Source organism: Pinus tabuliformis, chromosome 9, assembly GCF_031772625.1.
Source record: "Pinus tabuliformis cultivar Carrire ecotype Pingquan chromosome 9, CPIR1, whole genome shotgun sequence".
Lineage (NCBI taxonomy): Eukaryota > Viridiplantae > Streptophyta > Pinopsida > Pinales > Pinaceae > Pinus > Pinus tabuliformis.
Genome location: NC_142307.1, coordinates 1257834419 through 1257862206, shown reverse-complemented (window position 1 = coordinate 1257862206; position 27788 = coordinate 1257834419). Strand labels below are relative to the sequence as shown.

The window sequence follows — 27788 nt, the reverse complement described above, 5'->3', positions numbered from 1 at the left end:
AACAACAATTGAGCAGCTGCTGCAAGCCAAAATGGCTAATACCATTGCACTTTTGGTCGAAGCATTAATAGTAGACAACGCGGAGGACAGAGCCGTGGCAGGCCAACTGTCAGGACTTGGATTAAACTTGGCTGCCCTTCCACGAGAAGTTTTATACCGAAAACAGGATGGCACAACGATGTAGCTCCGCACTAGGGAAGGATGCGTGGTACAACTACTCAGTGAGCAACGAATTAACATCGAGTAGTTGAGCCTCCAACAAGATGAAGCAGTAGCACAGAATCAGCAGTTGGAGCAAATTGTGCAGGAAGCATGTTGTTGTGCCCCTGAGCTCGAGATTACGATAGATTTACCTATAGGCATACACATCCACAAGTTGGCCAGTGGGTTTCGAAAAGCAAAGGAAGAAGCAACAAAAGTACAGTTGGACCTTAGCTTGCAGATCGCCAAAATGAGACTCAAGGTGCAGCCTTCTACACCACCAAAAGTCAGAGAGCAGCGGCAATGCGCCATCCAATCCGGGTAGGAAGCAATAGCACGTTCCATACAGGAGTGCACTGGTTTGCTAGATCAGTCATTTAGCACAGTCACTTCACTCCAGGAAGATCCAACATTACAACGGTTAGAGACTGAAGCACGAGACCTACAGCATGCCTACGATAATGTCCAGGGGATCGCGCAGATGATTGCCCTTACTCAGTGATTGGCCAAGATGAGGGAGGCCCAGGCTTTGAAGGCACAAGTTGATGTCACTCGCCAGAAAGAGGCAGTCCTTAAAGAACGCATCCAACCATGGCTTGATGAGGCATTTGCGGTCACTGCCAACATCGAGGGAAAGTTAGCTCACATGCAGGCAGTATATGAACTCCGAGAACCAAGTGAAGCTGCTAATGATGTGTCAGAGGCTCATGTGCAACGAGTACAGAAGATGGCAGAAAAATGTGTTGTGGGAGTAAGCGAAGCGCAGAAGCTAGTGAATAACCTCCACGCAAAGATCACCATACCAGCTGAGTGACTCAGGACAAGTCATGATGATTGTGTTGGGGGCCTGTTGGGTAGTGAACCCCTCGCGTAACAGTTTTGGGGCTCAAAGCCCGCAATTTTGGGTAAAAGTATGGTAAAGGTTCCGCGAAGTGCACAGAGTGCGAAATGTAATGGGTTAAGTCCAAGGGTAGTCTGCCCTAAAATTTTATAGGTTAATCTAGAAGGTGTCGGCTTACCCATGGTCCGTGGACCATGGGAATGTATAAATAGAGCAAGGCTCTAGGCTTAGAAGGCATTTTTTGGATAATAGCTTTGATGTATGGGTTTGTGAAAGCAAGAGTAATCTGAGTCTCTAAGTCTAAGTTGTGGGTAGTAGAGGGTAGAGTAGGCTCTGCAACTGTGTGCGCAGAGGCCTGGTAGAGTCTACAACTGAGTGCAAGGAGATCTGTAGCTATGTGCGTAGGGTGGAATTGTATTGTACTAAGTGGAAGATTAATAAAGATAAGTGTTCCTGAACTACTGTGTATCTGATTGCAGATCTGAATGTTTATGCTTATTTTATGGTTTTATGAAGTATATGATTGTGTGCACTAGGTTTCACTGTTAAATGCTCAATTAAAGACCGTAAAGAATAAATCGTATCTATAATAACTGCAATAAGACTAAGGATCTAAGAAACACCCCTTCGTAAATCTTTGCGAAGGCCAGACTACTGCGCGGAATATCAGAAGTGCGTAGATTGGGTTGCAAGCCATATAGACCTCATCAAGACATCCCTAGGTTGCGGAAACCTAGTTCCAACACCCTCCCATACTACCTCGGGTGAGACTTCAGTCCACGCTCCATGGATTGTTGCCAAAAGGGCCGGTAGTATGGGATTTGTTTGGCTAAAACTCTTCTGAACCTGGGTCAGGGCCCAATAAGCCAACAGCTCTGTTCATTAATTTTATGTGACTGACAAAGATGCCTTGATCATTGACCTGTTAACAATGCACATGTAGCACATGTTCAGGGGGAGCATTAGCCTTCACGTACATTCAACATTGTTGGCATTATGGTTGCTGAGTCCAGCTATGGCTTCAGATATTTATACCATTTGTTACTCAAGTCATGTAAAATTCTAGGAAGTGATATGAGTCCTCTTGGACAAATGATCTAATTTGTATCCCCACTTTACATGGGATGGATGATGTAATATTCCTTGTTTATGTCATGTATAAACAATTGGTATATCCGCACTTGGTTGGGTGGATGAGTCAAATTTTGTATATCCCCACTCGGTTGGGAGATGGATGAATGTATGAGCCATTGGTGATAGGAAGGTCATCCTCACATAGTTGAGTTATAGAGTGATGTTATTCTTTTATAAAATATTTTTTTGTAGACTCTGCTTGTACTCAGGAAGAGCATGGATGGTTTCAGTACATCTCAGCATGTACACAAACGGAAGCTCAATCAGAGATTTCAGCATGTACTCAGGGGGAGCATGACCAGCATAATGTATGTCAAAGGGAGAACTTATCTTGTTCCACCCTTTGCCCTTGATGTCAAAGGGGGAGAGGGACTTGGTGTTGTTGTTGCCATCATGTCCACAGGGGAAGATTGTTGGCATTCTGATACAGGTGTTTTCCTTGATGGAAACTCACTCAGATGAAAGATCACGCTGCAGCATGTCAACAACAAACAATTACAAATAAGACTATAAAGAATAAAGAAAGAGAGGTATATGTAGGTTCACCTTGACCAAACTGCGTATACATGCAGGTTCACTGAACACAAGTAGCGTATATGTACACACGCACTTTCACAGAAGGAAAAGCGTGTATATGTTGGGAAACTAAGTTTTTGGTCTAAGGTATTTGGTCCAAGGTATTTTGATCCATGGTATTGGTCCAAGGTATTTGGTCTGAGGTATTGACCCTAGGTATTTGGTCTGAGGTATTGACCCTAGGTATTTGGTCCAAGGTATTGGTCCTAAGTGGTTTTGATCCATGGTATTGAGAAAGGCCTAAAACTATATAAGGAGGAGAAGATCATTAGGCCAAGGTGTGCAAGTATCGAATATTTGATGAAGTGTGAGATCTATTATGCAAGTTATTGGCTTATGGTGCTTTGCTTGATCTGAACCAAGGATGAACCTTAGCAGTTGATGAGGGATAAGATCTAATGATGGATCGGGATCTTAAGACTTGGAAATTAATTATCATTATGTGGTTTGATCATGTATAGTCTAGATTTGAATACTAGCGCATGTGTTATTCTGTAAATGTTATGATCTGGGTATAACTGAAGTCTGGAATAGCTGCAAAATTACGAATTAATAATTACAGATGTGTCCGTTGGTTGGCTTTGATAAAAGCGCGTATACACGCTGGTTTGACACATGGAAGTAGTGTATACCTTATGAAGTATGTTTCAGTAGTTTCTATTTGCTGTTGCAGAGTTCTGGGTTCTATTTTAGGTTCTGGTGATTGTATTCTGGTGACAGTGTTCTGAATGATCAGATTCAGGTTATGGTGATTGCGTTTTAGTGATTGGTTGATGCAGATGTACTTGATGATTGTATTGTAGTTATGATGTTGTTGATGAGTCCAGTATGAAAATTGAATGAAATGTAGCCTTTAGATTGTGATGTTATGTTCCAGGAGTATCTAGTCTGAAAATTCATGAAACGTGGTCCCTCGTAGAAGAGTGGAGTTTTCTATAGGCCGGAACCTACATACTAGTAAACATATTGGCTAGTACAAGAACTAGGGGGTTGTGGCTCCTTTCCAGTAGTAGCTGGAGATGAGAGAAGGTTGTAGCCTTCTGTAGGTGGGTGCCTACGTATTGGTATGAGTCTGCACTAGTACAAGATTGTAAACAGATTTTCTTATTATTAAAAGAAGACAGAGACGACAACAGAAGGTGGTTTTTACCCACATTGGGTTTCCACCTTATATCTTTGTGTTCATGTGTGTTGCTTATGTGTGATGCTTTATTTTTTTTTACTGCATTGTCTAATAAATCTTTGATATACTGTTAAAGTTCAATACATGATAAACTGTCTAAATCAAAAGTTCTTTGCATATATGCTGGTTGCTTTAAGTACAGTCATGTGTACACGTTAGTTCACTTAGTTGAAGTAGCGTATATAAATCTATTTGGGAAATTAAATCATTGATATGATAATACTGATTCACCCCCCTCTCAGTATTATTTCCAACAAGAGTTTACCAATGTTTTTCATACCCTTCGAAACGAAGTTGGGTATCAAGGATTCTGAGAAGCATTTGGTTCTCAAGTACCACGACTACCTATGCAAGTACATCCAGGATGAGATGGAATTCTTGGACATCTCCTCGCTTGGCACGACATATCGATACTCTGTCAAGATTGAGCAAAAGTTTAAACAGAAGAAGTGAGACTTTGGATCTACGAATCTGAAGCAAGGGAAAGGTGCCCCCAAACTGCTGAACAAAGGACAAAGCCAAGGCGGGGCAGCCTAGGACAACTCGCCAAAGATGCAAGCAAAGAACAACGTCGTGAAGCTAAAGAAGGACACAGAAAGTGGTGTGAGTTCCATAAGAGCTACACTCACAACAAAAGTGAGTGTCGGGCCAAGCAGTCACTAGTGGCCAATCTAAAAGCTTTGGAATCAAATGCATGTTCTGACTCTCAGTCAGAACTCGACAAGGGGAATGACAAAGGGAAGCAGATTATTGATGCAGAGCCCAATGCCACCATTGCCGCCACGAAGATATAGAAGGAGGAACTTGAAGATCCATAGGAGGAGGAGCGCCTCTTCCACTCCCAAACGTGGGTAAAGGGGTCCCCGCTACAGTTTATTGTCGATAGTGGGAGCCAAAAGAACCTCATTTCAGCATAGTTTATTAAGTAGCTAGGTTTACTGACCACAACACATCCACAAACCTACACCATTGGGTGGCTTCACCAACTATGAGATCTTCGTGTGAGCCAGCAGTGCCACCTTCCATATAACATCAAGCCCTTCACGGATGAGGTATTATGTGACGTTGCTCCCCTTGATGTTTGTGATTTATTATTAGGCCAAACATACTTATGGAAGTGACATGTTGTGTATGAGTCAAGGCCTCATGCTATTATTGTTATTTTGGGAAATACATTGTACAGGATACCAAAAGTAGCACCGCCTACCACCATCTCTTTGGTTACTGCAAAACAATGCAGTAAGCTCATTTCCAAAATTGGGAAATTTGTTTTCTTGATGATACGCCCTTAGGGAATGAAGAATATGGTGGCCACGACCTCCAGACAGGGGCCCTGCCGATGACAACAATAGATGGACAAGGTCATGGAGGAGTACAAGGACATCTTCACCTCCCCCGCAGGGGTGCCTCTACACTATTAGGCCAGGTGCACCACCACCCAATGAACCAATATATTAGTGCTCTGTTCTAGAGAACGACGAAATCAAGAGGTAGATTTAGGAGTTGCTGCAAAAAGGTCACGTCCGTCCGAGTTCATCGCCCTATGGGAGCTCGATCGTGTTGGTACAGAAGAAGGATGGGACTTGGAAACTCTATATTGACTATCAGGCGCTAAACAAGATCACTGTTTAGAATAGGTACCCGATCCCACAGATTGATGACCTTTTGGACCAGCTGAACGGGGAAAAATATTTTAGCAAGATCGACTTGAAATCAGGAAATAACCAAGTACCAATCGAACCCTTCGGTGTGTGGAAGATTGCCTATAATGCTAAAGAGGGCATTTTCGAATGGTTGGTTATGCCTTTCGGGTTGACAAATGCTTCTACAACCTTCATGAGGCTAATGGATGACATCTTGTGACCATTCACCAACTCATTTTTAGTGGTATACTTGGATGACATCTTGATCTTCATCCAAAGTTGGGAAGAGCACCTCCACCACATCTGACAGGTTCTCCAAACACCGCGGCAACACCTACGTCAAAAAATGTGTTTTGATGGATTGATGTTTAATATATATAACAAAATGATAGATGGTTTGGACAATAAGCTTATGAAAGTATACAAATAGATCTATATATCTAACCCGGGTAATGCAATATCAATGTGATTTATAATGATTTATGGTAATCAAATGCTAATGAAGATCAATCACTTGGATACAGAAAGTTAAGCATGAATGATGATCACTTTAAAAAAAGTGATATAAAACATATCACATACTATAATAACATCAATTTTCAGCATATGTGTTTAAGAATATCAATTCCAACTTACTCAAAAGTGATATAATGCAGAATTGTATGAAAATTCACATATAACAACAATATCAAATCAAAAGACTCTTTAATTGCATAACATGAAACAAAAATACATTGATAAAAGTACCATATGTATTTGAATCCTCTTACGAAGTAACAGTATGGTTCACTCTCTTTATTCTTAAAACTTCAAAAAGATACAGAATTGCAAGTCCTCTTGAAATCCCCTTTACAACAAGTTTGAACCTTGATCTTTGTCTTCTACACAAGTAAATTAAGAAGTGTAGAAATGTTATCTTCTTAAATCTAATTTAATACAATTTCAGGACCCTTTCTAAAATGACATGAAAGGGTCTTTATAGCAAAAATAAAAACAAACTGTTTGTAAAAAGTGCCTAATGTGGTTGGAACAACCTTTCCCAAAATATGGGATTTCATGTTAGAAATAGAATTGTGATAGCTCTTGAAAATATGCATCACATCTATCATTCCTCATGTGGCTTTAACTAACAAATCTGGAGCATAGTTTGGATCTCTGGCAGATGACTCATACTAGCATGCAACTGACTTGTATATACTACATCCGAGAGTTTTGGTATCATTCGATCTATTGTATCAACAAGACATTTGATTGTCATTTGTTGGCTATGCTGTTTGACTAAATAGAACCAATGTGTATCCCAATTGAGGCTTTTTAATTTTTTGAGTTGCTCCTCTCTGGTATTCAAATCTTGCTTCCATTGTTTTTCCAACACTTTTTCTTTTGGAAGGTTTTCTAGGGAACACTCAAAAATTAAATTGGCACTGTGTAAGTTATCATTTATCAGCTCAATGATATTATTCCTCACTGCCCTGGCCCTTGAAGTTGCTCTTTCTGCTTTGATCAGCTATGTCTCCCATTCTGAAAATAATATCTCCTTATGAGATTCTTCAATTACCGGTAATTTAGCAGCCCTTCCCTTTTCTGTGTTTTTCCAAGAGATGTAACCTATAATTTTGTCATCTGCATCTTCGAATTCCAACCTAGAATTGACCACTTGATCTATCAGTGTGTTGGTTTTGATACATAGTGGATGAATGAGAGATATCTTTTGGCAGAGTTGGGTTAGCTGTTGAGATAAGAAATTATTTATTTCTAAGGCTTCCTTTATAAACTCTTCAACTTTGGGATTGTCTTTGAATTGCTCCATTGAGAGTTGTAGCTATTTTATTTTCTCGTCCTTAGATTTGATTTCTTCATGATGTGCCAGTTTTAGCTGTTTGAACTCCTAAGATAGCTTTTGTTGTCTTTCAATAGCCTGCTGATCAATCCTTTGTTTTTCTACCCTTAACTGTTCTTCAAGTTGTTTAATCTTTTGATCTTTTTCCTTAATCAATTGATTAACTTTGGTTTCTTTATCAATCGTGGAAGTTGTATATGCTCCTGCAAACTAAGATAATTTGGTAAAGTCCTCAGAGGGATTAACTTTTGAGTCTTTCTAGATGACATTCATGGATTCATTTTGAGGAACTGTTGCTGATGCTTGGTCTATCTTTCTCTTTTTCCTTTGCCTTTTGACTACAAATCTATGTTTAGGGTTATAAAAACATCCAAAGGTGGAATTTCCTCAATGCTTAGTGTAATATCTGATGAAGGATACTTAGGGATTATCTCGATTTCTTTTACAGTTGATTCCTTGCTGGATGGTTTTTCAATCACAAGATCATGAATCATGAGCTATTGTCTTAAGGGGGATCTTAGTGTGATAACATTTTGGGTATCAATTTGACATTTGATCTGTTGATCAAACTGTTCCCATTCTTTGATCAATATCAGATCAATGTGAACATCTGTGTCCAACTGTTCACTTGCCTTGTTGCTTGTCTCGGCTGCACCAGAAGTTTTCTCTATATCCTGCTCTATGCTTTGCTCTGTTTTTTGGATGACCGATGCAATATTCAATAGGTCTAGTGGTATTGTTTGAAGCTTTTGCATCCTGTATTGGATGAATTGGTCCATTTTTATGGTTCTAGCATGATTTTTGCTAGGTGTCTCACTTGTCAGAATGTCTCTGCTAATCTAAATAAGTCATCGAATTCATCTTTCTCATGGACAAATTGTTTTACCTTTACCTGAGTAGTAAAAGTATAAGCAACTTTATTCCGGTTATACTGCCTTTTGCGAATAATAGCTAGGTTTAAACCCCTTATTTTCTCGGCTTCAATTTGGGTGTGTTTATAGTCATGCAATGAATAGATGCCGCAGTGAACAGGAAAGGCAGGCCATAACTATTTCTTGGCTTCTTTGAGATTTCTCGTAAGCTCTTTTTTAACTGTCTGACAGGTTATTTCCCTAGCCAATAGTTTATCTGGGACATATAGAGGAAGGACATGTGGGTTGGTGATGCTACCAAAAACCTTAATGTATGTGAATAGTTCTTCCCCAAACCAACTTCCAATTGAAGTTAAATCAATACTAGCTTCCTTGGATAGCCTAGGAGCTGGTCTATTAAAAATGGCCTAATGAATGGGTAGGATGAAGCCATGACAAATTTTGTTGAAATGATGCTTATATTGGGTCTTCCATAGGTATTTATGGTAAACATGGATAGGGGTTGGGTCCTAGATAGTCCACTTCCATCCCATTATGGGAAAATCAGAATAGAAACAAATGGTATTGACTATGTAGGCACTCATATAGAATTGGGGAACAACTCGGGTGGTAACAAACCTATTTTTCCTATAATCAAGTATTTGAATGGCCATTTTGTCTGATAGGATATTAGCCCAATCCATTCTAAAAGAGTTCAATGCTGCTTCTATTAATGGAACCATTTCAATGGAAAAATTAGTAGAATTGGAGCTTCCAAATAGTCTACACATCATTGCGGTAGCATAAAAATATGGAGCAGGGAAAATTTTAAGAACCCCCCCTAAATTTATATGTATAATAAATGGGCGAATCTCCATGATATATAGGAAAATGGAAGGCGATTTTATCAATAATATAATATGTATATATAATTTTTTGGCGAATCTCTCACGAGGCATGGTGAATGTTTTACTCAATTATAAAATCTTGTAAGATCTTGGTATTACCATGGGTCAATACCATGGGTTATCATAAATCTGGAGCTTAAAAATTATTATTAGTAATTTATAAAAATTAATAAAATTAAAAGTTGTTTTTTATTTTATTTTTCATTTTAACCAATCTAAAATGTTTAACATACATTAAATTACAACATCCATTTTTACTCTTGATCCACCCCCGAGAGGGATCAAATATTTTTTCACTCTATGCTAGTTTGCATATCACGATATTTCATACCTCTCTGGGGTTAGTAGATCCAGAGTAAAGATGGATCTCTGCTGGTTTAATTCCCCCATTTAAATAGGCTACATTCCAGGTGAATACCATGGGTCAATACCATGTGCCATTTTGGTGAATACCATGGGACAATACCATGTGCCATTTTGGTGAATACCATGGGTCAATACCATGTGCCATTTTTATTTTTATTAATACTAATATTAGGGTTAATAATGTTTTTTTGCATGGTATTAATGACAATCTAGTCCATGGTATTTGTCCCATAGTATTTTGCCCATAGGTTTCACCTAAATATAACGCATTTTTTGGTGTTCCTAAACATAAGGTGACTTATGGAGTAAATATAATTAAATGTTTTATTTGTTTACCATACCTCTCGTTTATTTATATTTTTATTAATTTACCATACCTCTTTTACAAATATGGTATTTGGCCCATAGGATTCACTTAAATAAAACCTCTTTCTTGAGCGTCTAGTTTATTTATATTTTTATTTATTTACCATACCTTTTGAGTAACGTTTTATTTATTTACCATACCTCCACTTTACTTATATTTTTATTTGTTTACACCCTTGCATGTATATAACGTGACTTATGGAGTAAATATAAAAAATGTTTTATTTATTTACCATACCTCTCATTTATTTATATTTTTATTAATTTACCACATCTCTTTTATAAATATGGTATTTGGCCCATAGGATTCACTTAAATAAAACCTATTCTTGAAAATGGGGGAATGGATTCACTTAAATAAAATCTATTCTTGAAAATGGGTGAATGGAAGGTTGTAACTCCTAATTTCAAGGGCTAAATTTACCTTTTTTACCCTCTCCCTTAAAATAAGGTGGGCTATTTGAGGTGATTTGTAAAAATGTACTATGATACAAAATATTCGCCCACTAAAAATTTAAAACCCCTTAATTTCGCCAAAGGGCGAACATTCGCCCCTAAAATTTTCTATGATATGGAGACGCTAGGGAGTCCACAGAATACATACCGGATGATTCGTGCTTGTGTTTGTAAGGGAAGTTCCTCCATTTCCTGATGGGGTCAGACTCTATTTGATTCTCCTTCAAGAAATCTTCAAGGAATGCCTTATTATAGTAATTCGGAGGCTCTGGCAAATGATACATTTTCTTCAAGTCTTCAGGCTTGAAAGATCCAAACATTCTTCCATTAGTTGTGGAGAGCATCTTGTCCATTATATTGATGCTTTCAATTACCCATTTTACCATGTCATTATATGGCAAAATCTTTGGGCGGGCCGCTATTCGATGAAGAAAAGAGTTGGATAAATCACCAAGGGTGTTTTCTAACTTTGCAGGTCCATCAGCTTTTGCATGTCCTTCAGTTACCTTTGGCTTTTCCATTTCTAACATATCATATATGCCTTCCCATGAAATTTTCTCACAATCTTGACATGTCGTATCCAAGATTAACACAATTTTTTCTGGTCGTTCTGCCACTGTAGGGGGAACTTTCGTCTTTCGAGATTTCTTTGACATATTAGCTGGCTGCATACTTTTAGGTTCAAACTGTAAAAATGAAACAGAGGATAGTAATAGGCTAAAACTTTCAGAGCAACTAATGCTTGTAAAGATAGTGTTGAAAGAAGTACATATGAAAATCAGAGCTGGAGTGTTTGATGCGAAAGATTTTGTATTATAACTTGATATTAACACAAAGGATGAAATCTTGAAGGAGGCAATCATAACTGTTTCTTAATGTTTTGCCATAACCAATGACGTGAAACTTTAATGATCAATGAATATATCGCATCGTAGATTTCCAAAGGTCTTATTAGAATGTGTGCCATAAAGTTTCCAGTTTTGCGATGAGAGATTTCAATATATTATTTTAATATGTAAAGAGCGACCACATATCGCAAGTTGGGAGTTATAGGTACCATGTTCCAAGAGTCTTTCGAATTTCTACGATTGCGATAAGTGATGACTTGGAATATAGAGTTGGATAATTCCTCATTTAACTCGCCCGAATCGTGTTTTCCCTTTATTTTTTTTTTTTACAATGTCAGCTACTCATATATTAGAAAAACTTTCTGAAGAAAGATCTAGTACATGGCGAGGAAAAGAGTAAGAACTGAGGTACAAAACCGGGTACGCAGACCCATAGTCCTCAAAGTTTCTTTTGATTGAACACAAAACGGTAGACAAACGGCAATACTGCCTTACATAAGAACCACCTAACCAGGCAAATTTGTAATGCATAAGATCAAGGATAATGAGCAGTGACCGAGTCTTCCTTTCGAACGCTGGCTCTAGTCGAGTTTTCTGCATGTTGGCTCTCAGTGAGAGTGCGCAGATGATCAATAACTGCCTCCATGTGGATGCAGCGGTCTTTAAGATCTTCAATTTCCCTTTTTCTTTTTTCCAATTTCTTTCTTTTGGAGTTTCTATCAGCATGATAGTCTTCTGTTAGTTCTTTAACCTGAGCTATAAGGTTGTTAATCATCACAGTATGTGCCTTACACATATTACATTCTTTGTTGTTGAAGATGTTCCTCATTGGGTCTTTGGTCTGGGCCTGGTTGGAGGTCTGGCCTTGCTGACCCGCCATTGGAGTAACCTGAGGGAAGAGAAGGGAGAGCGTGCTTTTGAAGAGGGAATCAGAGTCCGCCTTGAAGAGCGCGGGACCGCAGAGGAGCTGCGAATTTGAGAGGAGGCGAAGGGGCCTTTCGGTCTTCTGGCAATCTCTGCTTGGGGAGCAAGAGCGACTGTTAGAAAAAAACGAATTCACATATAACTGAAAGTTTCTTACCACAGGCTCAGGACCGGTGAGGATCCTTGAGGAGAAGTGTGCTACCCAAGTGCACCACGAACTTGCTGTAGAAGATCGATCGCTGACAGAGGAAATGTTATGGAGCTGCCCACTGTTTATAGGTGACGGAAGGTTCTGCGCGCTGATGGATCGGATCTGAGAGTGCTCAAAAATAGAGTGAAAACGATCAGTTTCCATGATTACCATTTTGACATACTGATTGCAAGAGGTATGGACTTTGCTGTATACGCCCAGAGAGCCGGCCTTGGAAGGACAAGGAGTCACGCGGGCAGTTCGGACGCTGAGGGGTTTAGATGCCCGAGGTTGAGATGCTCCATCATTGCGCCGGAAAATGCAGAGGGATGCGACAAGGTGGCTCTGATGTCTGAGTTGACTACTCCCTTGGTATGGAACGACGGCTGGCTTGTGCTCACGGGATTTCCTTGGCATAGAATGAATTGTTTTCTCTGACCTGGCCGATCCTCCTTCTGACCGCTTGGTTAGCTTGCTGGTCAGCCTCCTTGTTGAAATTCCTGAGGATATGTTTAAAATTGACTTCTCCTAACACTCTGACGTTCTCCATGATTCGATTCTTAATGTTGTTAAGGGCCAATTGTTTGAAGTCTCTACCTGAATTCATGGCAGCTATTATAATAGCTGAATCTCCTAAGATGAGCAGATTCTGAAGGCCTTTGCTCTTTGCAATGAGAGAGCCCAGAAGGAGGCTATAGGCCTCGGCTTTGTTGTTAGACATTTGGCCTAAGCCCCATTCAAAGGAGACCATAGTGTTCCCCTGCTCATCCTTAATGATCCCACCAGCCCCAGCTTGGCCTGGGTTCTTTTTTGAGGCTCCATCAAAATACAGGGTAGGCCTTTTTTGTTTCCTGATCCAGGTACTAATTTCTTCTTCGGTGCCGCGGAGCTTCCAATTCTGATTGCCATTCCTCTCTCTGTTGCCTACAAAAGGTCTTGGAGTAAGGTTGAATTTTCCCAGCCAGTCCTTGAGCCTTTCATCCTCGACCTCCAGGTCTTTCTCAGAAACCCCTGGTGCTTCGAAAGACTCAGCAATGAGGGCAATGGATTTAGCCACGATACCTGTAATGGAAGGCTTTTGGTTGTTGAAGATGCATTTGTTACGTGCAATCCATATTTGCCAACTCAGATTTGCAGGGATGCTGTTCCAGATCCTATGCACTATGTGGTTACCTTTTTTGGGTTGATAGAGTCTTTTGTCCCAGTTTTTGTGGAGGGTCGAGATCTGAGGAGGGAGGGCTTCTGAAGAGATAGCGCCAGAGAGAAGGTACCAACAAGCTTTAGATGTCGGGCACTCAACAAAGAGATGAGTTATGGATTCTTCTGCTGACCTGCAAAGACAACACATAGATGGCCCCTGGATACCTCGCTTCCTGAGGTTCTCAGCAGTTAGAATTTTGCCGTGGAGAAGGGTCCAATTGAATAATTTGACCTTTGGGGGGCATTCAGGGTGCCATGCAGCTTTGTACAGGGGCCAATTGTTTACCACAGAGATGTCTTGGAGAGCTTTGTATCCTTCTTTAACTGAGTAATTGCCCCCATTTGGGTCCCAAACGAACTTGTCTTCATCCCTTCTGCTGGTGGGTGCTGAACCACTGAGGGAGCTTTTGAGCTCATCCCAGAGCTTGACTAAATTTAGAGGGAGATTGGGGAGGAACCAGCCAGCCCAGCTATCATGATCCCATAGAGAGATATCAGAGAGAGAGTTGAAATTCGAATCAGCCATCCATCTTTGAAGGGGGACCATGTGATGGAGGATTTCTCTGGCCTGAGACCCCATTATTCTATCTTTCCAGATGCTTATTTCTTTGCCATTCCCCGGAGCTCTAGAGATGAACGGCTTGCAAAGGGGGATCGTTTTCTTGATAAGGTTCCAAGTTGGAGTGCCTTGCCTTTCTATGATGTTTTCTGTTAGGATATTGCTGTTTGGGCCATTTAGGTATTTTTTCTTCATTATGGAAGTCCACCAAGCCCCTTTTTCATTTAAAATCCTCCAGATCAACTTGAAGCCCAATGCTAGATTTGCTAACCTAGGAACCCTTATTCCTAGCCCACCCTTTTCCACCGGAAGGATCACCTTATCCCACTTTACCAAACTGAACTTCTTGGTATTCTGCTTACCACCTTGCCATAGAAAACTCCGAATTATCAACTCCATATGATTGTGAATGCTTGCCGGGGCAAGAGCGATAGCGAACTGATATATGGGAAGAGAGGCGAGGACTGACTTGATCAAAATCGATCTGCCTGCTAAATTCAACCAGTGCACTCCCCAACTTTGCAATTTGCCTCTGAGCTTTTCAATAATCTTGACCCAAATCCCTGAATTGATTTTCTCTTTAGCCAGTGGGAGCCCCAGATACATGAAATGGTTCCAATTCAGCTGCGCTGGAATTTCCATGATGAGGGATATGCGCTGTAAGATATGGTTAGGGATGTTCCAGGCATACAACATGCATTTGTTATTGTTGAGTTTGCCTCCTGAGGCAAGAAGAAAGAGATCCAAGACTTTTTTAAATCTCCTCGCCATTATGCTAGATGCACCTCCTATGAGAAGGGTGTCATCCGCAAACAGAGAATGATTGATACCTTTCGATCCTCTGACAATTTCAATCCCTGTTATTTCTCTTTTCTTCCTCAGATTTTCCAGCTTCGAACTAAGAGCTTCCGCCATAAGAATGTAGAGGAAAGGAGAGAGCGGGCACCCTTGCCTCAGGCCCCTAGAGCTTTTAAAATCTTTGCTGGGCCTTCCATTTATGAGGGGGGCGGTCCAATTGCCCGAAATGCACTCCCGGACCCTGCTTATAAAGAGCTCTGATATTCCCATCTTTTTAAGGACTGCCTGGAGGAAAGAGTGATTTACTCGGTCAAAAGCATTGGCCATGTCCAACTTCATTATCATACCCTTTTCATTCCTAGTGATGCTACTTTGAATTGCCTCCTGGATGAGAATTACATTGTCAGCAATTTGTCTCTTCGGGACAAAGCCCCCTTGGTTCTCAGAGATAAGGGTAGGAAGGATGGATTTGAGCCTGTTAGCAAGGATCTTAGTTACTATTTTGTAGGAGACGTTGCAGAGGGAGATAGGACGGAAACGATTAAAGGAGAGAGGGTTGGGATCTTTAGGAATTAAGGCAAGGAAGGAGGATTTTATTCCACTGCCCATCTTGCATCTTTGGAAGAAATTTCTAACAACTCTGATGTAATCCTTTTTGATGGTGTCCCAGTGTGTCTTGTAGAAGTCCACAGTGAAACCGTCGGGTCCCGGGGCCTTGTCTGAGGCCATATTGCGCATTGTTTGCTCGATCTCTTCCTCAGTAATTTCCTTGTCCAGCTCAGAATTTTGATCTTCAGAGGTTTTACATTCCATCGTGTCAAGAATTTCCATGCCATCACTGCTTTGCTGGCCCGCGGTGAGGAGATCTTGGAAATGAGCAGACGCAGCCTCCATGATTTCCTTTTGCTCTTTTATTTCTACTCCGTCAACAGAAATTTTATCTATATTATTACCTGCTCTCCTGATTTTCAAGTTGTTGTGGAAAAAGGAGGTGTTCCTATCTCCCGACTTGAGCCATAGACATCTTGACTTTTGTCTTTGTTCCTCTTCCTCTTTTCTGTTAAGCTTGTACAGTTCCTTTTGGAGTTCCATCTCTTGGATCTGCTCCTCTTCCGTGTCTTGTCTGCTGTCTTTCCCTTGATCCCACTGCATGAGTTTGGCTTGGAGTGCAGATTTGTTTCGATTTTCTTCTATTACCTTGGTTTTGACCCACTGTTTGATGGCCCAACGCAGAATCTTTATTTTGGATTCCCAGACATAGTGCGGGGACCCTCTGATCTCTGTTGACCAATGTTCTTTAATCAGAGTTCGGAAATCTTCCTGATCCTCCCACGCTTTGTTGTATCTGAATGGTAGCGGACCCAGATTTTCTCCTTTATCCAATTTGAGTGCTACAGGCTTATGGTCTGAGAAGCTCCCTTGGATAATGAGACTTTTGATGCATGTGTTTTCCCTTTATTATTATTGAACCACTTTATTATATTTTAACATCGCATCGCGCATCCCCGAGGTAAGTATCACTTGTTTCCGCTGGGATCGCGATATGCGATCAATGTATATCGCATCACAAGTTTTCGGGGCTAGCTTCCTTTGGTTTTCAGGGTATGCGAAATGTGAGAATCATATCACATTGCAAAGTTTCAATGGATCGTTAAAACATATTCTTTGGAATCTGTGATATGCGATATGCGATATGCCATAGTTTTATTGCATCACATGTTTATCAATGGATTGTTATAAGAAACTCTATGACTGAGACTATCGCATCACAGCATGATTATTCGGACTGAATGTACCTTATCCTTAAGCGAATGCAATTTACGATGCTCGATTTTTTAAAGGGTTTTTTGAAGCACTTTTTATTTAAAAAGTAAGAAACAAAGAAATTTATTTCTATGTAAAGGTTTTATTGCTTTTCATAAACTAAAGGGACCCTATTTCCTATTTAGCATCTTAGAATAAGATTAAGATATGTTTGAAATGGGGGGGGGGTTGTTGTATAGCACAACAATTGGCGATTCACTGAAAGAACCAATTATATCTGAATAAAATGATGAAATTTTTGACACTTTCTCAAATACAAACAATTGAGGAAAAAGAAACTATCTTGAAATTAGTTAGATGTACAAAATTACTCTGAATAAGAAAAATTGATAAATTTTGCAATTTCTTTTACAAGCCCTTATTATAAATGAAAATATTTATGGTTTCTTCAAGCCTTGATTGGTTTGTTAAAGATAAAGTAGGGGGCTCCTCCAACTTAGCTTTTGAACTTACTCTTTTGTCACAAGTAGTGCCACTGTTGTTAGCAAACGTCTATAGTCTCGACAGGGTTTCCTTTTAACCATCAATTATTCATTATCCCATCCATCTAAGAGTATAATATTTTAAAGATAATTTCAGAAAGATATATCTATATATATTTTCAATTTTTATTTTTTATTTTTTCTATTACAGATAAAAGCCATTGCCCTGGTTTGGGAGCCAAAAGATGACAATGCCATTCACTGGTTGTAATTGAACTGAACAAGATGGCTCGTAATGAGACCCATTGTCTTATGATTATAGGCCATTACCTTATTTTGGTATGCAGTATGGTAATGTCAGTTTAATTAGTTCCCTATGATAATGGTAAGTAGGCTCGTAATGAGACCTCTTATCTTTTAAATAAGATATATTTTAGAATTAGACTCTAAAAAATCATAAACCTAGTGGATGGGGTGAATTTTTGACTCCTTAAGAGTTATTGGATGAAAATTATAGAGATGTAGATGCTTAGTTGTAGAAAGTCTTTAGTTTTCTAAAAACAACCTTTCTCAACTGATAAAACTCAAAATGATTTACTATGTTTTCCAGGTTTGAAAGATTTCACAATTTCAAAGAACATCTCAAAGTTTTATGATGTTTATCTAATTTCCAAAACTATAATCATTTCCTTGAAAGTTTATAATTTTTAAAAGCGAATATTCACAATATATTTTCCAAGAGATTTCAATAGTAAAAAACCAATAGTATAGTATTTACAATATTATTTCTGAAAGAAATCAAAATTTGCATAAAAAATATGTACAGATAAGAAGGGGTTACCTCCTTAGGGAAAGAATTTCTTTAAGATAAGCCCATTCACAGGAAGAGAATCTCTCTTTCCTATTAAGTCTTGCAGTGGAAATGTTGATGAGCCTATCTTTTCGACAATTTGGAATGGTCCAAGCCACATCTTCTAAAATTTGGTATGCTTACCTTTTTCTTCATGTGCTTTGTCCCATTTCAAAATGAGATCACCAATCTGTAATGTTTTTGGGGCAGCTGAACTTGCATCTAATGAGGATTTAATGACTTGCTAATGTTTAGCATGAGTAATATTCACTTTTTCTCTTTCCTCAGCTAATTTAAGAATTTGATCAAACCTTAATTGAATAGAGGAAGAAGGAGTTTCTTCAGTGAGTTGTACTAGGGCTAGTGATGGGAGGGCTAAATTTGGTGGAATAACAACTTCTTTCCCATACACTAAGTTAAAAGGAGAAGTACCTATTGAGGCCTTCTGAGTTATACAATCTGCCCATAGTGCGAATATTAAAGATTTATGCCAATTCTTTTGGCTTTGATCAACAGTTCTTTTAATAATCCTTATGAGATTTTTGTTAGTTGACTCTGCTAAGCCATTTCCTTGGGGATAGTAATTTGCAGAGTATTTTAACTTAAAACCTCTCTTAAGAGAAAATTCGACTATACTATTTCTAGAAAAATAAGATGCATTTTCAAAGATAAGCACATTAGGTAAACCAAACTTGGTGATGATGAAACGATCAATAAATTCAATAATCGCATCAAAATTTGCTATCTTTAGTGGAATTGCTTCTACCCACTTAGTGAAGTAGTCTGTGGTTGTAAGGATGTATTTGTGCTACTTGGAAGAATGAGGAACAATCTCTCCTAATATCAAGCCCCCACTGCTCAAATCGTTGCTCAATATTAACTGGTTGTAAAGGAAAGGCTAGTTTCCTTTGTCTCCCACTAGCAGTTTGGCATATCTTACATTTCCTCACATAGTCATCGGTATCTTTAAACAAAGTTGGCCAATAATACCCAACATGTAGTATTTTGTGTGTTGTAGTGTCTCCTCCAAAGTTTCCACCAACTGGGCCATCATGGAGCTCCTGTAAAACCGTTTTCACTTCAGATTTTTCAAGGCATCTTAACATAACAGAATCATAGTTTCTTCTGAATAACACATCATCAATGATTTCATAGCGTTCGGATTTTAACCTTAGGTCACGTTTGTTTTTGTAGCTAAATTCAGGGGGGGCATATCCATTTTTCAAGTAAAAAATTAGATCAGCATATTGGGATTCAGAATCAATTATACTTATCTCATTTACTTGTGCAGTACTACCTAAATCTTCATGATCTAGTATATTGGAAGCTCCTGCTAGCAACCTGTAAAAACCTTGTCCTCTAACAATTTTCACTGGTTTAATATCAATGTCATATTCTTGTAAAGTTGTTACCCAGTTAGCTCTTTTCTCTCCTACTTCTCTTTGAATTAGAAATTGCCTCATTGCAGAGAATGGGACTATCACTTTTGTATGTGTTTTCAGGAGGAAAGGTCTAAAATGTTTAATAGACTTAAATACAGCGAAGGCTTGTTTCTCGACTTCTGAATAATTAAGCTCAGCACCCTGCAAATTGGAACTAAAGAAAGATATGGGTGCTTCCACCTGCTGATCATTGATTTGTGTTAAAACAACAACATAAGATGATTGAGTGGCCAAAGTATACAAAATAAAATGACTAGAAAAATTCGGAGTATTCAATGCAGGAGCATTAATGATTGCTTGTTTGATTGAGTCAAAAGCTTCTTTTTTGTTATGTCCCCATTTGAAGACTGAATTTTTCTTAATCATGGATTGCAAGGGTAGAACAATATGAGAAAAATCAGGAACGAATATTTTTACAAAATTTATTTTTCCCAAGAATGATTGCATAGATTTCTTATTATGTAGCAAAGGGATATCAGAAATATCCTTTATCCTATCAGGATCAATGTATATGCCATTTTTGGATACAAGAAACCCTAAGAGTTTACCTTCATTAAGAGAAAAGAATGATTTTTTAGGATTTAGGGAGATCCCATACTTTTTGCAACATTCAAAGATTTGCTTTAAATCATGCAAATGGTTGCTCTTTTTCTTAGAATAGATAGTTATGTCATCCAAATAAGCAACGACCATTTTATCGATCAAACCTTTGAAAGCTATGTCCATGGCTCGTTGAAAAGTAGCTCCAGCATTTATCAAACCAAAAGGCATTTTCTGATAAGTGTATGTTCCCCATTTGGTTCTAAATGTAGTTTTTAATCTATCATCTGGATGTACCAGGATCTGATTATATCCTGAAAAACCATCAAGAAAAGCCATTAATTCTAAGCCAGCTACTAATTGAAGTAGTATCTGCTCCATTGTTGGTAATGGGAAATTATGTTTTTGACATGCTTTGTTGAGATTTCTAAAATCTATGCAAATCCTAATATCACCATTCTTTTTCCTGACAGGTACCAAATTTGAGACCCATTTCGAATGTCTGACAGGAAAAATTATTTTGGATTTAAGGAGTTTATTCAACTCTACTTTGATTTGACTCTCAAGATTAGGGTGAATCTTCATTAATTTCTGCTGTACAGGTTTCTCATAAGAAATCATTGTAATTGTATGTTGAATAATAGAGGTATCATAAGTCTTCAGATCCTCATAATTCTAAGAAAAACTTTTTTATATTTTCTTAAGAATCAGATGAAAGAAAATCTTTCATCAGGTGAAAGTCCAAGTCTTAGATTGACATTTTGTGGTTTGGCATCGATACCAAGATTTACTAATTTAAACCTTAAAGTTGAACTTTGAAGCTTTGAATTAGTGACCTTTTTGAATCTATCCTTACTATCATAAATATCTTCCAGTTTAACCACAGATTTAGGAATAGGATTTTCATTGAGCTTCTGCTTTAATTGAATATCATGATCACTTTCATCGATGATTTGGTCGTCATAAGATCCTTCAGATGTCAAGAAATTTAAGATATCCTTATCATGATTGAACACATGCCAATTGGTGACATTATCTGGGATGAATGGTCTAAAAATTAATTCAATAGAAAATCTATTTGGACTATAATCCTCAGATGGAAGGAGCTTAGAAGCTACATTAGCCATGAGATCTACTGCTGCATTCTATGATTTGGGAATAGGAGAGATATCAAATGCCAGAAAATGAGATATAAGATCTTGAAGAAGTGATTCATAATGTTTCAGATGTCTTGAAAGATAGTGAATAGTAATTCTCACTTGTTTAACGACAATTTCGGAATCACCAAATACTTTCAGATATTTGACATTCAGGCCTATTGCTTTATATAGACCTTGAATCAATGCTTCATATTATGCAGTATTATTGGTACACTCAAATTCTAATCTACATGATAACATTGTCTTTTCTCCTTCAGGACTGACTAAAATACATCCTACTCCTGCACCGTCATTAAATTTAGATCCATCAAAATACAAGGACAAAAATAAAGGCTTATCTACAACATTAACACACTTAGAAGTATCGGTCTGTGAAAAATTCTCAACTTGTGATGTGACATTACTAACTGAAAAAGGTGATTGCTGAGCATTGAAGTTCCCGAAAAATGATTCAACTGAATAGTTTACAAGAATATTATTATTGAAGGCTATTGGTTCATTTTCTTCTTCAAATTCAGTTACTGTGTGAGTCAGGTATTTTTCGCGGTCGGTTCTAATTTGATTTGGCTTTCCATTATAAGGAAGCAACATGTGAGACTAGTCAGTTGAAATACATGAAGTTTTTCTGATTAGTCTTTGGTAAAAATTAAACCATAAAACTCAGGGATGTTAGCAATGAATATATCAATTATTTGAACAACCCTTGGCTTAGCAAATAGTCTAATAGTAACTGAATTTATTTCTCCTAAAACTTGAACCTTAGTTTGATCTAATTGGACAATATGAACTGCAGACTTTTGAGGTTCAATATTTAATTTGGAGCAAACTCATGCTGTCATTATATTTGATGAAGCCCTTGAATCAATCAAGCAGTTATGCAAGTTTCTATTGTAGATCTCATAAGTCAAAAGAAAATGAGGGGTATGAGAATTTGATCTATCTCTAATTAAAACAACATCGATAGAATGCACCTTATCAGCTGGTGGCCTACCCGATCCTCTGGCAGCCTTGGATAATACACTAGTTGGAAGAGGAGAAGAAGGTATTGCATTTAATTCCTTAAGCAACAACTTTTGTTGATGTTTGAGCTTCCTAAGTTCATGTAGAGAAAAGTTTTCTCGAGTCTTCTTCATATCTTCAACAATGTTATAATCCATGGAATCTGAAACTACTAGAGATTTTGATGATGATGGAGGATTGGATGAAGATGGTTTTCATTGGGGAGATGAAATTGGAGTCTTCTTCACGGGAATTTTCTCTTTAGTAACAAGATTTGAGTTTTTCTTCTTTTGATTTGACTGATTAAGATCTATGATACTTTTACTTCTGGTGTTTACTGGTAGGGATTTTTGTTCACTTTCATTATCAGAGTTGGGTAGAATAAAGTCCCACATTCCATGACATTCAATTGTTTCTTCTTCCTCTATTTCTTCATTTGATAAATCTGTATCTTCTTCTTCATCATCATCTAAATCAGATTCTACATTTGATATAGAATTTGGAGGTTTAGGATCGGTTGGCTGTTTTCTTTTAAAATTCCTAAATGGTTTTTTGATGAAGTTTCAGCTACCTGCTTTTTATTCTCTATCATTTCATTGGACATAGTTTTGAGAACCTTCTTCAAGCCTTCCATGTCATATGGATCTTTGGTTACTTTATTCTTTGATTCATCTCTAGAGATTACTTTCTTGGATTTTCTTTCCTCTAATGCATTTTTCTTTTCTAAGGCCAAGATACGTTTTTCAACAGCTATTGCTTCTTTCATATTTTTTGCTAACATCGGTTTAGCAGCTCTATCAACGAATATGGCTATGTTTGAAGGTAGAGAAGAAATGTACCGTTCATTTCAGACCTCCTCGCTAGGCTTGGATGCCGCAGGTATTTTACTCAATAACTTATTGAAACGTGAGTTGAAGTCCTTAATGGGTTCTTTTGGTTTAGCTTTCAAATTGGAGAGGTCATTTATCAAAGTTGTTGTAGACATATCATCTGCAAATTTAGTTAAAAATTGCTCTTGAAAAGCATCCCAACTATTAATTGAGCCTGATGGTAACGAAAAGTACCATGATCCAGCTGCTCCTTGTAGAGTATATGGGAATAATCTTACAATTGCGTCTTCCTCCATTACTCCATTCAAATTAATGTACAACATGAAATTATTTATATGTTCTTTAACTAATAGGCCATTATCAGGGTTAAATTTAGGTAACCATTTTTCTGGATGTGCTGGCAATTGGGACAAAGGTCCAGCCATTCTAACAGCCCTTGGGTTGGTCCATGGCCTTGGCTGAGGTTGATTCTGTGCCATTGTTGGGATATTAGTAGAAGAGAGTGAATCAGTGGTCGATGGTGATTGGGTAGAGGATGGTGTAGCTCCTATACTTGTGTGAATCATGATCTAGAGTTGGGAAGTGGGTGTGTGACCTTGCAATGATATGGATGGGATGGATGATGATGATGAAAGAACCTCACTGTTAGATTCTGATGGTGTCTTCTTATCCCTTTTACAAATTGGTAGAGGGAATTCAACTGGTGGAGTTCCAAGTTTTTCACTCTTTGCTCTAGTTAGTAGTTACGAAGGGATATATTGAGAAGTGAAACTGCCTTGGGATAACTCAGAATCTTCTTGAGATATTGAAATCCCCTGAAATTTGTGGATCAAAGGTTGTACTTCAGGGGGTTCAGAAGAATAATTTTCTGGTTTGTTTAGGATTTCAGCAGTGGGTTCTGGATTTTTCTTTTCAATTTCTCGCTTGGGCATAGGAGATTTGGAATGCGAATGAGAAGTTGTAGGTGATGGTGAGGGAGTTTTACTCTTAGAATGGCCTGTAGATTTATATTTACTTGCCATTCATAGTCATGCCCTCCTTCTAGCGCCAAAAATGTTGATGCCTCAAAAATCGTTGCACCAACATTGGGGATAACCACCCAGTCCGACCCTTAATGCAGTTCCCTTTCCATTTTTTATGGTGGCTCTGACTGGATAGTATGGGACCAGTTTCCCAATAAAATGTGTTTTGATGTATTGGTGTTTAATATATATAACGAAATGATAGATGGTTTGGAAAATAAGCTTATGAAAGTATACAAATAGATCTATATATATCTAACTCGGGTAGTCCAATATCAATGAGATTTATAATGATTTCTGGTAATCAAATGCTAATGAAGATCAATCACTTGGCTACAAAAAGTTAAGCATGAATGATGATCACTTTAAACAAAGTGATATAAAACATATCGCATATTATAATAACATCAATTGTCAGCATATGTGTTTAAGAATATCAATTCCAACTTACTCGAAAGTGATATAATGTAGAATTGTATGAAAAATCACATATAACAACAATATCAAATCAAAAGATTGTTTAATTGCATAACATGAAACAAAAAGACATTGATAAAAGTACCATATGTATTTGAATCCTCTTACAAAAGTAACAGTCTGGTTCGCTCTCCTTATTCTGAAAAATTTAAAAAGATACAGAAATGCAAGTCCTCTTCAAATCCCCTTTACAACAAGTTTGAACCTTGATCCTTGTCTTCTACAAAAGTAAATTAAGAAGTGCAGAAATGCTATCTTCTTAAATATAATTTAATACAATTTTGGGACCCTTCCTAAAATGACATGAAAGGGTCTTTATAGAAAAAATAAAAACAAACTATTCGTAAAAAGTGCCCAAAGTGGTTGGAACAACCTTTCCCAAAATATGGGATTTCATGTTAAAAATAGAATTGCGATAGCTCTTGAAAAGGTTCATCACATCTATCATTCCTCCTGCGGCTTTAACTGACAAATCTCGAGCATACTTTGGATCTCTGGTGGATGAATCATCCTAGCATGCAACTGACCTATATATACTACATCCAAGAGTTCTGGCATCATGTGATCAGCAGCATCAGCAAGACATTGATTATCATTTGTTGGCTATGCGGTTTGACTAAATAGAACCAATGTGTATCCCAATTGAGGCTTTTTAATTTTTTGAGTTGCTCCTCTCTGGTATTCAAAGCTTGCTTCCATTGTTTTTCCAACACTTTTTCTTTTGGAAGGTTTTCTGGGGAACAACCAAAATTTAAATTAGTGTTGTGTAAGTTATCTTTAATCAACTCAATGATATTATTCCTCACTTCCCTAACCCTTGAAGTTTCTCTTTCTACTTTGATCAGCTGTGTCTCCCATTCTAAAAATAATATCTCCTTATGTGATTCTTCAATTACCGGCAATTTAGTAGCCCTTCCCTTTTCTGTGTTTTGCCAAGAGATGTAACCTGTAATTTTGTCATCTGCATCTTCGAATTCCAACCTGGAATTGACCGCTTGATCTATCAGTGCATTGGTTTTGATACATAGTGGATGAATGAGAGATATCTTTTGGCAGAGTTGGGTTAGCTATTGAGATAAGAAATTATTTATTTCTAAGGCTTCCTTTATAAACTCTTCAACTTTGGGATTGTCTTTGAATTGCTCCATTGAGAGTTGTAGCTGCTGGTGGGCTCCAGTATTGTAGCAATAATGCTACAACTCCTGGGACTCCCTTCTTTAATCTTATCAACCCGGTAGTTCGTAACAAACTTGGAAGCGACGGTGCTGTATGCACAAGTACTAGCTCTTGCCGCAGCTGTCACTTGGTCAGCTGGCACAAGTCCGCTAGGAGCTTAAGCCAACTTCTATGAGCTCTAGAAGAAGCTTTTTAATTGATGGATGAAAGCTAACTCGAAGGAAGCTAATCTAATTGCAAAAAGGAAACTGAAAGTCAAAAGGAAACGCAAACCCTAGCAAACCCTAATTCTACCAGCTAGTCCTACTTGACGCAAAGGAGAGCATGCAAACTATAGAAAGAGATGTCATTACTTCTATGAAGGTAAGATACATATGTCTAGGCTACCTCTATCTGAAGAAAATGTCTTTTTGTATTTTTGATTAAGTTGTTGGGATTATCATGCATGTGCTTTTAACTATTTTTGTCTGTGCAGAGGTGGATCAAGGAGGAAAAAGGCTTGGAAAAGGTTGGGAAGGTTCAGAGGGGGTCTAAAGAGTCCCTGACACCCTTCCAGAGAGTTTCAAAAAGTTTGGATATCAAGAAACCTCATTTGTGAGCTTCTACAAGAATTTTGCAGGGGTTCTACAGGATGTTTCAGAATTTCTACAGGATGTTCAGCAATTCCTACAGGATGTTCTACGATTGGATTTTGGATGATGGGTGAGTGGAAGAGGATGCATGGATGGATAGGGAGGTAGGATAGGGGTTCGTAATGACTTAGTGACAGAGAGATGAGGTGATGAGAGGGTGTGGAAAGCTAGCTTGTCTTAAAGAGGGCAGAGGAAATGGAAGGCCAAGAAGGTAGGGTGACGTGGCCAAAAGAGTAGTTGTGAGATGAGGGATCTAATTTGGGGATGAGCAGTTGGCCTGGACAAAGCTTAGATGGACGAGAGAGTGATGAAGATGCATCGCATAGTGTAAACTTAACCAAATCATCCACGTCCTGCACATAATCAAAATATTAACTAATCTATCCTAACTGTTAATGAAACCAATGAGCAACAACGTTATTTCTAAAGAGAACCATGTACAATACTGAAGCAAAGAAACATTCCAAGAGGTCTGAACGCATGAATAACTCTTACAAATGAAAACATTGCACCAAATATTGCATGAGTAAGCAAACTAGTGTTTTTGTTGGGTAGCACTGTCTGCAATTCCAGCCCCTAGAAAGAGGTGAAAATGAGAGTGCAGGCAACCCTTTTCTGGAACTCTTATCAATTCTTATCTCACTACTCTATTCTAGACATCTGAAGCAACTCTATCTTTCAACAATGACCTACTTAACCATGCAACGAAATCTAACTCAACAAACTATGTTTCAAATGCATGTAAAGAAAATCATAATGCTGAAAGGAAAGATATCAATACAAAGAAGGAGGCCCTAGGCTCTCAGGTTGGGCCCAACCCCGAGAGCTATGGCTCCTCTAGAAACTCAGAGCTGAGATTAAATCTGACTACTTCTCATTAAAAAATAATAATCATAAGTCAAAAGGTATGCCAATGATGGATACAAAGAGCAAAAACAGAGCTGGCAGCTCGTAGTGCAAAACGTGGAACAGTTTTTCAAAAAGTCATTTTTGAAGGCTGAAGCCTTATCATTTATACATCACAAGGCCCCAATTTGGCCTCCTAAATCTATGGGACTTGGCTGACCAAACTGGGAGTGAACAGCTGCTTCCACAAAATCTGTTTGGCTACCTTCTAGATCCGGTTTTGGTGGCTTTTGGAGCTCGGAGTTGGGGGTGAAGATCCCGAGGAAGGCTATTTAATGCCGTGGACAACCCCCCTACGAATCCTCAACCCCATCTTGGCTATCTCCTAGCCCTTGTCTGCTCGGTTTTGCTCCATCATGTGTCAAAAAACCTGAAATGAGCACGTGTTAGCCAGCTAGGAATAATGACTACCCTTATTCGTACAAATGACATAAACATACTAAAAAATGATGCATAAGTTATGAAAAATGAAGGATTGAGCAAGGGTAGTTAGGCCAAATGAGCCCAAAATGTTACCAAATTTGGGGCTCATCAGCTGCTTTATTTTCTCGTACTTAGATTTGATTTCTTCATGATGTGCCAGTTTTAGCTGTTCGAACTCCTGAGATAACTTTTTTCGATAGC

At 38.3% G+C, this 27788-nt stretch overlaps 1 protein-coding gene across 1 annotated transcript in view; it reads right to left on the bottom strand.

Moving 5' to 3' along the window:
- The window catches only part of LOC149153115 (uncharacterized), a 75337-nt gene extending 59301 nt beyond the window's left edge, over positions 1–16036 (bottom strand). The window contains exons 1-2 of the mRNA XM_089443706.1: positions 12767–16036; positions 10514–11051 (exon numbers count right to left, since the gene is read on the bottom strand). Coding sequence (XP_089299832.1) covers positions 10514–11051; positions 12767–16036 — 3808 coding nt within the window. The remainder of the gene's footprint in view (positions 1–10513; positions 11052–12766) is intronic.
- Between the last annotated feature and the right edge of the window lie 11752 nt (positions 16037–27788).